The sequence below is a fragment of the Embiotoca jacksoni genome, unplaced genomic scaffold, assembly GCF_022577435.1.
Source record: "Embiotoca jacksoni isolate LCO1_2020_lvr unplaced genomic scaffold, fEmbJac1.0.p SCAF_32, whole genome shotgun sequence".
NCBI classification, from domain to species: domain Eukaryota; kingdom Metazoa; phylum Chordata; class Actinopteri; family Embiotocidae; genus Embiotoca; species Embiotoca jacksoni.
In genome coordinates this window covers 2748644-2762469 of record NW_027185384.1, presented here as the reverse complement: position 1 = coordinate 2762469, position 13826 = coordinate 2748644, and the positions used below count along the sequence as shown (strand labels likewise).

Sequence of the window (13826 nt, the reverse complement as noted above, 5' to 3'; positions counted from 1 at the left end):
CAGGACAGAATACAACATTCAAGAAGACTAGCAGGTAACAATGACAAATGCCTCCCACCTTCATTAACTTAAAGCAATTTGCCCACTTTTTTTTGTTTCTCCTGTAACCCTCTCCACCAACACCCCTGCATTCACCTGCTTTGTCAAAATAGCGTTGCAGGGCAAACATCAATTATCTATTGATGAAAGAAAAACTCATTAATGTGCATCAGGCAGGTTTAATGGTGGGGATCATGCTTGCTCGCCTGACCGTTAATGGCCCTGGCCATTTGAGAAGCTGTGTGACTTTTCCCAACCCTGCCACCGACAGACAGCAGCCTGCCACTGACAGTGATGCATGGGACCCCCTGAGTCCCATTGATCACCCTGGGAGAGTCTACACACACACACACACACACACACACACACACACACACACACACACACACACACACACACACACACACACACACAGGCAGGCGCACACAAACACATTCCTGTCCATGTTGTATGTTATTGCGCCGACGTGCCGGCAACACCAACCACAACTCTTGAACTCTGAAAAAGAAATGTCAAGCTTTCTTCCTACAGGATCTTGATGTGTTTTTCCTTTGACTCTTCTACAACAGACCAGTAGCGTAAGTCTAGCATCTGTTGCTGAAGCCGTAGAACGTATTTTTAAGGCTTCAGGATCTGGCAACCCGTGTTTACCCCCCACTTCAACCTCAAATTTGAAAGAGATTGACTGCTTCAGGAAAAAAAGGTGGACAGACCGGAGTAAAGCACTCAAATCCACCACACTGGAGGGGAACACTTGTTAGTTTGCTCAAGTGTCACTTATAAGATTTGTTGTCCTCATTGCAGCAGCTGAAATATCTGTAGATGCCGGGCATGTGAGGAAGTAGAGGTGTGGGTCCCCGAACAGCCCTTCCGCCACCAAGTTGTTTAGACAGCCAGATTGAGACACACTTGCGCTCTGAAGTGAGCACTCTGGACAGCAATACGCTGCCAAGATGAGGCCCTTCCTCACCGTACACCACACTGTACACGGAGGGCTTCGTTCTTCTTTTAGCATCTCCTCCTGTTTGTTGTTCTGGTACAATTCAGAACGGCCCTTTTCAGTTTTTACTCCCTTTATTTTGAATAGCCTTCGCTGCCTATATGCTTTCACTGTACGTGTGCTGATAAACACTTGGAATAGTTTTTCTCCCACATGTTACACACAGGCACACAAACAGGCCCCCTGCCTAGCTTAGCTCAATCAACAAAAAGATGTGACAAATAGCTGCTTTTCCTGACCCTGTGGCCCGATAGTTAATGAACCAACCTAGTTTCAATAATCCGAACCCACAGGCATCCTACTGGCAGAGGATAGCCGCTGGGGAAGCTTCACCTCGCCCGGTCCTTTTCGCTTTTGGTTGAGTTGATGTTTTAGTTGTTAAATGTTTTGTGTGGATACAGGGATAAAAGGAAATCCCATTTCTAAACAAAAAATACAATTCCAGCATGCTGTATAAAAATGTCAAGTGCGTTTGGGGGAAAAAAAAAAACATATAGGCCATTCCTATTAGCAGATATCAATATAAACATAGTCCATATTCAGCCAGAGTTTGATGGGGTGAACTCTTTTAGAGTCTCTGGCCCTTGTTACCTTTTTTTGTAGTGGGGCCTACACAGCCCATCAGTTTTTCCTGCTCGCCTCTCTTTAAGACTGGCTGCAGCTGCTCTTTTTTTTTTTTTTTTTTTTTTTTTTTATAATTACAGGCCCCATTAACACACTATTTACATCCATGCCTGATCCATGCCATTAAGGGATCAATAGCGGTTTGTTTAATTCATTCATTTATTCTTTGTCTGTCTCTTGCTGCTGTTGTTTTTTTTTGTGGTTTTTTTTGGTTTTTTTTTAAAGGTGATCTATATTTATAGATTTTTCCCAGGACTGACTGGCCGTTTCCCTTCTCGATTGGACCACAGTAACATGCTAGCACGTTTAGCTGTTTTATAGGAAGGGAACCCTGGCGTGAGGCGGTGATTCAAGTACTGAACAAGTACAGTGGTTAAAATAGAGAAGTCTTCCCTTTTAGAAAAGTAGAACGTCAGGATAGCTTTATCTGAAAAAATGCCTTTAAATAAACACGAACCATTTCATTATTTCAGAGGGATCTAGCACATGCCCCTGTCGCCTCGGCATGCTGTGTCTACTCTGTTCCATTAACAGCAGTTTATGGACCTTAGTAATGGCCATGCACTATTGATAATGGACTGTGGGATGATTTTTAGAGGGTGTAGTTGTTGATGCGATTGGTGTTTTTCTAGCAAATGACTGTGGGTGCTTCGCGAAAGCAGCAACAGCACTACAAATTTGTTACCCCTGCTCCCTAGCGTGTGAACAATTACAGAACCATCAGAACAGATTCACAATCTACATCTGAAACACAAATGTTAATATCGTCTGCTGGATCAGTTTGGAGCCCAGCAGGTTCCCTTTCACATAGCTCTCACGGCTTTAAGCAACTCTGTCAACACTAATAGTGTATTTATTACCTACCAGTCCATTATTTTGCTCCCTGGTCATCTGTCATCCTGCACAGTTTGATTCAGTCTGCAATTTAGCTCTGATTAATTATCTCCGCCGAACAGAACACCTTCACTAAATATTGATTCTTGGTTGAAATCTGATCAGAGTTGGTTGTACGTCTTGCTTGGGGTGTTACAAATGTATCATAGAAAGGATCTCTGAGTGTCCTGTTAAAAAAAAAAAAAAATTGTTATAAGCTAGAATGCAGGGCATTATTGAGAAATGATGGACTTTTGTCGGATTGGGCTGTTCATACCCGCAAATGGAGTCCTCATGCAAGACTGGGCCCAGAGCAGCGAAGCTGACTTATCAATGCTCAGATTTCTCTACTTAAATCCACGTGCCCAGTTAAAGGACAAACTGCCCTTTTCATGCGACATTCATGACTCTGAATTAAGTGTTCAGAGCCATTGATTTTTTTAAGTGAATAGGGAAGGGAAGGTTAGGAATATGAATGAAGGTAGAGAGATTATCCGACTGCTCTTCCCCCCCCCCTTTTTCTCCCCTCTCTCCCTACTTTGCACCTCAATCTAGGGTTTAGGATCACTCATTCCTCAGAGGAGGTTTCATCTTTTTTGACCCCACGCACAAAGGACAACTTACACACTCAGACATATAGACACAGCACACGCCTCCACATCACTCCTTCAATCTTCACCAAGGCTCAGTTTAATAGATGGCTTATTCTGCTGGATGAGCACAGGGCTATAAGTGGGAGTGACTCAAGTCACTTTCTTTTTTTCTGCCTCTCCCATTGTTTCTATCCATTTGCCTGTTATTGGTGTTCCCTGAGTCAGGGTCACAAAGGACATAAGAGAACATAGTAGGACAAAGATGGCCGTTGCCGGTATTGCTAAATTACTCCGGCACAACACATGATTGGCTGCTTAAGAACTATTGATATTTTCACTTGATTTTATTTAATACACACCGGCACACTTAGGCTTGAGAGAGCCAAGCTAAGTGGCAGAGTGCACTAGCCATAAAAGCGGGCGCCTTCAGTTGCTTAATGAGAATGAATGAAGACATTCCCAAACGTCTGCACCTGCCAGTTTGTTTTCCCCGTGTTCGCCGTTTGCATCTGCACATTACAGACCCCTCTTTGACAAGCAGGTACTCGCAAACTTTCTCACACTTTTCGCTCCGTCACACACACACACACACACACACACACACACACACACACACACACACACACCAGCAGCCTGCGGTACGCTCGGAAACAAACGCTAGACTTGCTACCATCCAAACCTTGGCCTTTAAAATTTACGACCAAAATTGGTAATTTGACTCTCGCTAACTTAAATCTCTATGGCGATAACTGTGATCTCAGTAATGGGAACAAGCACTAAAACTCCAATTTAAGTTGTGGCTGAGCTGCTGTCACCGATGATTGAAAGCTCTGACTGACAGTTTAATCTCCTACGTGCCTTGCATTATGTACTGCATACAGTCTGCTCTCTCCTCCTGATTAGAGGATGCATTGCACATAATGTATGCGTAAAGCAATACTTGAATCGAGCTTTTAACTCCTGTGCCAGTTTGGACCCTCATGGGTTCTTAAATGGCTTGAAAAAAATCAGCACTCTCAGTTCTCTAACTTTTGCTTATTTAGCCATTTGCATTTCCCCCCTCCAGGTATTTAAAATTTGTTTTGTTTGGATGAGATGATAAAAGGAAATCCCATTGCTTGCCAATTTTGAAATTGCCAGCCCACTGTGTTCCTCCATTTGATTTTAGTGCAGGGTTTGGCTCTGACATGACGCGTCACCTACCGCAGTCTTACTAGATTTTTTTTTTTTTTTTTTTATTCACTTTCAAACAGCTAAGTGAATTAAATCTGCTGCAGTTTTAAAACATGCCCTTGGGCCGGGTCTCACTTCAATGGTACTAAATGGCTTTTGTCTTTTGTACTTGTGAGTGACTGCACATGTGTATGCGCTTGCACGCACATGTGCAGAGCTTTGTGTGTACGCGTATTTTGCTTTTTCTCTTTTCTGTCCACTGTGTCGACACAATCCCAGCATTTATGAGATTACCAGAGCCCATTTGTGTTCCGGCGGGAGCCATCTTGGCTCGGAGGAGGCCTCCGCTGGGAACCATCTGGGCTCTACTCAAAGCAGTTTCCACTCCGCCTCCCCTGTCCTCTCCACATTACCACCGAGGCTATTTACTTTGAATGGAGGAGGAACTCTATTCTATGTGATGTATTTGTAAAACTCTGAAATTAAGGATTCAGGTCCTGAGCTTTAGGGTGGCACTGTTTCCTCACGCAACATAGCGATGATGGAGTAATGCGGGAGGAATTCCTCGTTGGTTACAATAATCATTAAATGACGATCGGTTTCATAATAGATTTATATTGATTATTTCAATGTGTTTTTTCTATAAAATGTCAAAAATATGAGAACTTGCTATGTTGATAGATTTTAAAACTTTGCCTTAAAATAATGTATTTTATCTAATAGTCAGTAAGGCTGTAACCTGATTACATTAACAGCAGAACAATATGTCATGGTAATGTTATAAAAAATAAAAAAAAAAGTATAACAAGTCAAAAGCAATTCAAAAGCATAATACAAATGTTGTTATTGGTAATGATTATTCATTGGATAACTGATCTGTGATCAGTCCACTTGCCACATATTGTGCTACCAGATACAATGTACGATTCCACTGGATTTAAAGCCTCTCCATACTGATAGTATTAAACCAGTGGAAAATTGGGCCTCTGCTCTGTTTGTCCTTTGTAATTTCACATTTGACCTCTTCATTAGCCTCTTTGGTCTTTCCCACTGCCAGGTGAAATGCTGGTTTCTTTTTATTTAATGACACTTGCAAGGTCTTGGTTCATATAATTCTGATATATTTTGACTTCAATCTGTGAACCACTCTCTGTACCTTTAAAGATAAATGTTGAATTGTCCACTTATCTTTTGGCTGATGCCACAGCAGGACTCTGAGGCACACAACAAGTCCTTTCGGTGTGTACCTGACAGGTTGGTGTGTGTGATTGTAGCCGGTTGAATTTGCTGCTGCTTGTCAATCAAGTCTCTTTCATTCGGCAAGCACTCTAGTATTGCACTGACCTCCCTCAATAGACCTATTTGTTATTGTTAATGCTGTGCGCAGTAACGCCACCCCTGCAGGCGCTGACTGGAGTCATCGTGCTGACGTCAGAGTGCCATCGTCAGTAGCAGTCTAATTTTCTTTCCATAAGGTTGGCAGTATGTGGTAAATGAAGCTTCCTGTATAAGTGGTCTGGGAAAGAACAAAGACTAATTTGTTCTATTACGTTTGAAAGAGTGTAAGACCTTGGTGTGTGCGTTGCCATTAATTTGATTTGAACAGTTTCCTCCACACAGCGTATCTTTACCTCCCACTGTCACATGTTTACAATGGTTCTCAATATCTGGTTGAGCTGATTTGATCTGCCATGTAGTTTCCCATATTTAAATTTTAATCATGCTTTCCTCCAACAGTTGATTTAGAGAATGATTAAATTATCAACAATATCTAAACACGCTTGTAACGAAACATTAAAGTGTACAATTTCACCCCTGCAGAAATACTGTTCTTAGTGCCACTGTCTTTGTAGGAGCTTTTATTGTGCAGACTTTACTGTGATCAACACTTTGCGGAACATGCAGCATCTTGTCCTGAAGTGAAGCTCGACATCATCTCCCTCCAATCACAATAGACAGCTTCGAGCCGAGTGTCAATTTTTCCCTTTAAACTGGAATTTTTGCTTTGAGTGTCGTTCTTAGTTGTCAGTATTGTTTTATTTTTGTTTTGCATTTGCCAGCGTTAACGGTAGCTGGTAGCCGTTAAGTTGGTTCTAGCCATATTAGCCTTTTTTCCAGCACTTGCCCACTTCTGAATCTGGCATTTGGATGCTCAGAGGACCAGTGCCACTCTTATAGCCTAGTTATGTAACTGCTTCTGCACTTAAATACAAAGAGAGATGAAATGGGGTGAGTATCTGAGTTAGCAGAGAGGAATAGAGAAAGGCAGAGAAAGCAGATTATACTGAGTCAGACGAGGTATGAGTAAACTTTGACTGTATCACGGTCGGGACCTGGGAGGTTATACCAATGTTGTGGCAGGTTTTTTTTTTTTTTTTTTTTTTTTTTTTCTGGTGCCTCGACTGGATGTAGTGTAGTTGATTTGCAACTAAAGTCTAGTTTCATAAGAAAAACTGTAAGAGCAAATGTGTTTGCAACACTACTGATTTTATTTTCAATTCATACACTTTTATTCACAAAATCGATTTTGGAATGCGTTTTTTTTTTTTTTTTTTTCTTCTTGCATAATAAGGACACAAAAATACCTCCGTAGACCCAGAAAGTGCAAATATATGCATGTCGCTGCTACATGCACGCGCTGTCAATTTTATGCTTACTAATAGAGCAGATAATGCATTCACTAATAAAGCTTTTTATTTTAGCTGAGAACAAGGCAGAGCAGTTTACAAACTTAATTCCCCTCAGATTTCCCTTGTGACTGCAGGGCGAAGCAGTCCGAGCCTTAATCACTTGACTTCTCCCTATCTCCTCACCACACCTGCCCTCTTACTTTCTCGCTGACTTTACAGTGGGGGGGAAAAAACAAAATCGATTGATTTTTCTTTTCTTTTCTTTTTTTCCTTTCCCCGATCGTCCATCACTTATGAAACAAAACATAATGAATAGATAATTAGCCTGAACAGGCAGAATTTCGTTCTAGTCCTTCATAGGCAGTGTTGGGAGGTCTTTCCTACTTTGTCAGCAGGGTTAGCTATTCCACTGCCCTCATTTGTTTACTTTAGGGAACGGCAACTTGGCTGTCACTAATTGAAAATGATTTACATTATGAAAAAAAAAAAAAGAAGCAGGATGAAGATATTTAAAGTCTTAATCAAGGCTGAAGTGCAAACGCAACACTAATTTCAAGTCACTAATAGTGACACAATTTATGCAGGCTCTGTGGTTTCTATAGTTACAGTGCCAATAGAAAGCTGAGAATACTGCTCGGGCCACTGCCGGGATTTTGTGTTCACAAAAATGTGTCCTGCTGACCGCAGACCTCTGATTGGGAAATGTGTGGTGAAACAGAATCTGTGTGTGTGTGTGTGTGTGTTGTCAAATCAAAAGAAAGTTCACAGATCTCCACTGATGTGTCTATTTAAGAACAGTGGAACAGTGCGTCTCCTCAGAGGACCCCCTCCACTTTATTGCTGGAAAGGAATCGCAAACCTAAACTTGATACAGAACATTAACTGAGCTTCTTTTTCTCTCTCCCCTCCCCTCCTCCCCTCCCCCTCCTACTCTTGTGTTGCAGGTGGAAGTTGAAGTTGAGAGCATGGACAAAGCAGGGAACTTCATTGGCTGGCTGCACATCGAGGGTGTGAATCTGTCTGTGGCGCTGGTAGAAAACGCTCTGTCCAAGGTCCACTTTACAGCCGAGCGCAGCGCCTACTACAAAACCCTGGTCTCAGCAGAGGACGCATGCCGACAGAGGAAAGAGAAGGTAGGTCTCGTTTAGATGCTTCGGGAGCAGAAAGTACCTCACGTCCTAATAAATCAGTCAAAATTACGACTCCCAACTGACATAAAACTGTCCTCATGAAGCTTTCAAGTGGTGAAAGAATTTATTTGAACGTACCTCACGTTGGTACCACTAAATTTAATTCAAGTAAGACTTGGATAACCAGCATAACATTTAGTGCGGTGTTGTTTAGATGTACTTAAAGCTCAGGCTCCTGTTTCTCAGGCACTTAATTGAAAAACAGAGTTGTGTCACAGCAACCAGCAGCACTCGGATCCAAGGTGACCTTTGGCTGCCTACGGACATACTGTGTTTTAGTGTGTCCATTCCTTACAAGCTAAATGATTGAACCTCGGTGACAAACTAGAAATTCACGATAAGAGGTAAAAGTGCAGTTCTACATAAATGAGGATCCTTCGGAAGTGAAGCGAGGCAAATAAAAAGCTCTTTGTTCCAATAACAGTTTATGAATGATGAGATATAACATCAAGTCATTCTGGTGGCAACATAAATGTCACTAACATTTTATAACACACAGCCAGTTACAGCTGCAGTATTGTGAAAATGCGCCTTTCAGGGTTGCAATTCGCCACATATTTCTTATCATTGAAGCTTCTTTTCCTCAATGGGAGTCCTTTGATGGATGGAGGCCTCTCTCACAGTGATCCTGATCTCGCCCTGCATTTTCATTATGGCGCCACGAGTCACCCCTGGCAGATGCACCAAGTGGCCGGCCAGCTGTCACCATTGTCCTCTTTCTCTCCCTTCTCCTTAACTTATTTCTTCTCTCTCTCTCTCGCTCTCTCTCTCTCTCTCTCTCTCTCTCTCTCTCTCTCCCCCTCTGTCTCTCCCCCTCTCCCCCTCCCCCCAATCTCTCTCTTCCACTCACTTCTACCTCCCTGGGTCCTTGAGGAGACACAAATGCCTCTTCTCGCCATATAAATGTGATGTATCGCTGGAGCCGAGAAGGGGCTGTGTTCTTGTTCCCCTCCCCAGAATCTATCATGTTCATAGTCAGTGTGTTCCCTACTTTGTGTCTTGCATGCTCTTGGCTCGCCTCTTTTTTTTTATGTAAATTTCTTTTGCAATTACTCTCCGCCCAAGTTTCTTTCTTATTTTTTTCCCCTCAAATCCTTGAAAGTTAAATATCTTGAGAGTGGTGCGCAGGTGAACCTTTGTCTGCTATAGAAAAAAAAAAAAAAAAGAAGAAAAACATCTCGCCGGCGATGTGAGCACACAGATGCTGCCATGTTAAATCTAGCCGCAGCACGAAGGCGCGCTCCTGACACCTCTGATAACAATTTCACTACCGGTTTCCAAACTCCCTTTGCAGCATCGAGACAGATTGACTTTCACCACAAGGTTTTGACTTGAGCTAACCTGAGTGCGGACAGGGCCGTGAGGAAAGACGGCAGAATGAGGCCTGAATTGACCAGACAGACGGTGATTATGTTTGATGTTAGTTTGCCACAGGCACCGGTGGACAGATCAACCACAGCCTGATGTTTGTGTGTGTGTGTGTGTGTGTGTGTGTGTGTGTGTGTGTGTGTGTGTGTGTGTGTGTGTTGTGTTGTGTTGTGTTAGCGTAGCACAGCACAGGGGCAGTGAGTTGTATGTGTGCGCGAATGCATACTATGCAACTTGAAGGCAGATGAGGTGGGACTTGGTGTTCTAATTAACCCGTAGAGACCATCTCGAGAAAAGCTGAGAGCTTGGCAATTTCATTCTCCGTCTTCCCCTTTTGAAGTCGTGGCTGCTCTTTGTCAGTGTGTGTGTAGGTTGAGGCGAGGTAGGGCAAGATTGCATCTCTTCCCATCGCCCTCCCTCTCCTTCCTCTCTTCTCATTGCCCTCTCTTTATTGTCCCTACGGCTGTAGATATGGAAGACGTCAGTGGTACTGCTGTGTCAGGCGTCTGTACAACAAAACAAGGTTGTCGTAATGAAGTGGACTCGCATACTCACACACGCACACACACGCACACCCACACACACACTCACTCATTAAGTAAAACTTTGCGTTGGTGGTCCAGCAGGGATCGTGGACAACAAGGGGGGATTGAGGCTTGCTGCATCCTGAACCAAAACTGCTTAGGTCGGGTGACTTAAGTGAATATGAGATTTCGCTCCAATGAGACCAATGGGACAAAGTGATTGTGTTCTAAATGAAGCTTTCCAAAGGGTTTGAAAGAGAGACTTTTCTCACGCTCAGCATATTTTAATCTTGCATATCAGCATCTCTTGGAACAATATTTGGAACAGTCCTCACAGCAAACCCAACTCTCCCCACATGCTGAAGGCTCACTCCTAATTCTGTTTCCTATTACATGTATTTATGGCTATGCTATTGTTTACATAAATCTCTCTGAGGCGCGCTGCCCTGTGAGAATTCTCATTGTCATGCTTTCACTGCTCACATTTACATGATTCAGCTAGAGGACAGACCTGGTTCACTGTATAAGCTTATTTTATGTTGTTTTAACAACGGAGTCGGTCGTTGCCAAGGCAGTGCCCGTGCCCTCCTCTTAAATCTCCTGCCTGGTTTTGTGAAGCCTTTTTGTGTATATTTGGATTCTCCTAGGGGCAGAAAAACTAATTCTTGCTTACCAGGCACCTCTGCAAATTAGACTCTTTGCAAAAAAAAAAAAAACAATGCATTTTGTCATTGTAATATGAGACCTCTCATTGCAGCTATTCATGATGTTCCAGTATTCCCCTGCTGCAAGGCGGAGAGAAATAAATTTGACAGCATAGCAGCAGTTTGGCTCAGAGTGGAAGCAGGGAGTTTGACTGTAGAGATGTTGGCTGTAGCTTTTGTTCAAGTTCTCCTAAGACTGAACAGGTGTGGGGAGTTGGTTCGTCAATATTCACTTAATGCCACATGGGACTGTTAGATTTCAGAAACGGAACAATGAAATAATAAACTCTGAAATTAAGAAGTGGGATCATTGACACTTTTAGCTCATGTTTCTGCGTTGCAAAACAGAGATTTTCACCTTCCTGCAAAGTCGAATGCTCTTCGCTTGTGTATTTACAGTAAATATTAAATTAAGGCATACGTCTACTTGATAAAAGGCAACCTAGTACCTATAAATTGGCAGTGGGAGGAAACATGCGAGTAATTGGAGTGGCCTAATTATAAAGAGGTGAATCAACAATAGGCCCTCAATAATAACCAAAGTGGGCTTTCTGTTGAGCAAGGGCTTTTTTGCTGTAATTACCCAACCTTGAAGGAAATTAACACACTCCGATGGGTCTCAAAGAGTGGGTGAACGGAGGATGGGAAAGAGAGGGAGTGGAAAAAGAAAGAGCAAAAGAGGATGTGACAACCCCTGTTAAAGATATTTCATGTCACGGGGCTCTTCTCTTTTTCCATCACTGCCCGCCCCTTTCCTTCAGTTCGGCTCAGCCCTCTTCACAGACCACTGTCTTTTCTCTAATCTCTTTAGTGTTCTCACTTCCTTACGCTCACCCTCTTCGCTTGTTCTCTTTTCTTCTGTCCTTCAGCTAATCATCGAATCCCAGCTATGCCCCAGTTACCCCTAGCTGATTTACAGTTTGTGGACCTGGACTGCAGCCTGCATCACTTGTGTCCTTTTTGAGGGAAGAACATTCGTTTGTTTTTCAGAAACATAAACCCAGGACCTGGTGCTGCCATTCCTTATACTTCATCTGTCCATCAACAACACTCGTCAAAAGCACTGGAAGCAGCATCGTTCTGACATTGAGCTCTGTGACGTGTCCTTGGTGGAACCTGATTGAAGTACATAATCTTATTTCAGCATTTACCCCCCCTCCCACCCCCCCCAAGTGGTTCACAGAGTTGCAATTCCAGCCGACTTGACTGTCACTTTACAAACAGTCCTGTTTACAAGTAAGCATGAACACACGGCCCAGATCAACCATCTTTGTACTCTGCAAAGCTGCATGTGAATTTGTTGTGATTGGCTGACTTTAACGTCTTTACACACCGAGCCATGACAAATATACATGAAAATGGGGAATACTCTCCTGTGAATATTATGCATCAAAACTATTCATACCAGCAGCCATGTGAATTTGTGAACTGTTCACAAAAAGGTTTGAATAGATTCGTGTCAGCTCATTCTTCAGAAAAATAATGGATTCAATATCATCTATTGATCACGATCTCGTCCTGCTTCTCCTCACTCGACAAAAGAAGAGCAGATTTTAATACGTCAGCCAAACCTGCCGTGACTACCAACTCCACTCCATTCAAAATTAAACTACATCAACTTCTCACTATCCCGACAGCCTCGTTGTTGGGTGAAGCTGCTCCAGGCGTTGTCTTTGAGATTGTTGTCTTTGTCATATAACATCAGGCGACTAGAGGCACAAACATTCAACAGTATCATTACGATCCACTTCCGCACAATGTGATTGGATGATGTGTTTACTCGTGATGCGAAAGCTCAGAAAAAAATCCACCTGTTTCTGGAAAGATAAAAACAATCTGTTTAAAAAATATATGGATCTGAGAATTACTTGCACGAAAAACAAACATCTCCACTATGTAAAGACCTTTACATACGTTGTATGATTACATTGTCATTATCTCTGACTATAGTGGAAGAGTGCAATTATACTCTCTCTTCATTTCTGTTGCCACCTCTTAAAGTAAATCCCAAACCTGTTTACGTTCTATTTATGATTTCTTAAAAATAAATAATTGTGTTTTCAAAAGACCATGCAGAAGCCCCATCGAAGCCCTTTCTTTTCTGCTGTCAGCATATCACACACCTGGCTAAACAGGATGAATCAAGATAATTGGGCTTTTAGCAAAGCTAATTGGTCTCAGACTCTTTGAGTTCAGGCTGTAGGAAGTTCACCTCCAGGGGACTGGTCTTACTCTGACGATTGTCTATGGTTCGCATTCTGTCATTTCTATGAACGTCCAACATTGTATTGTATATTTTACCTGGAGCGATGTACATTGTGAAATTAAACAAAACACAGGATTTAAATAATGAAGGACCATTGTCTGTTACGTATGGAGCATGCTGAGTCTTAGTCTTCTGTAAATGGTCTACAGAGAAGTACATATGAGCAGCCTTGTTTGGTTTCCATGGATGACAGTCCCTTTTTCTATTAATTCCATGCTCAGTGGTTTCTTAAGCCCTGAAGCCATTGAAATGCTTTCAGGGTTGCAATCTTTTCTCTCTCTCTCTCTCTCTCTCTCTCTCTCTCTCTCTCTCTCTCTCTCTCTCTCTCTCTCCCTCTCTCTCTCTCTCTCTCTCTCTCTCTCTCTTTCCATTCGCATTTTCTTTGCCTCTCAGTGAAATAACCTGTAGCAGTCACCAGGCAATATCATGGAAAAATACTGGGGATTAATATTAAAGTAGCTCATCTATGTAGGCTTCAAGGCAAATAACCAAATTTTAGCTCATACTGAGTCTGACTACCAAATTCCTTCTCAATTTTTTTTTTTTTTTTTTTTTTGCCAAATCCCTTTGCTCCTCCTGCAAATGATCTCCTCTTAACTTCGGCCATTTTGGTGTTAGTTTCCGAGCTGTTCTCACTCCGCAGAGAAATTTTAGGCCATCCTGAAATAATTACTGTTATTCCTATTCGCTCAAAAATTGCATTAGGCCCTGTGGGAAAAAAAAATTGAGATTTAATGACATTTGGGGGGCAGGCAGGATGATTGCACTCCCTTATTAGCATTCCAGTCATCTCTCTCTGCCATCTCTCAAAAGTATTGCTTACTGCTGTCATTGTTGCCTTG

The 13826-nt window shown here is 42.5% G+C and overlaps 1 protein-coding gene across 1 annotated transcript in view; it reads left to right on the top strand.

The window, feature by feature from the left end:
• Window positions 1–13826, top strand: part of snd1 (staphylococcal nuclease and tudor domain containing 1) — a 169609-nt gene that overhangs the window by 100679 nt on the left and 55104 nt on the right. Inside the window, exon 17 of the mRNA XM_069164812.1 lies at window positions 7877–8065. Coding sequence (XP_069020913.1) covers window positions 7877–8065 — 189 coding nt within the window. The remainder of the gene's footprint in view (window positions 1–7876; window positions 8066–13826) is intronic.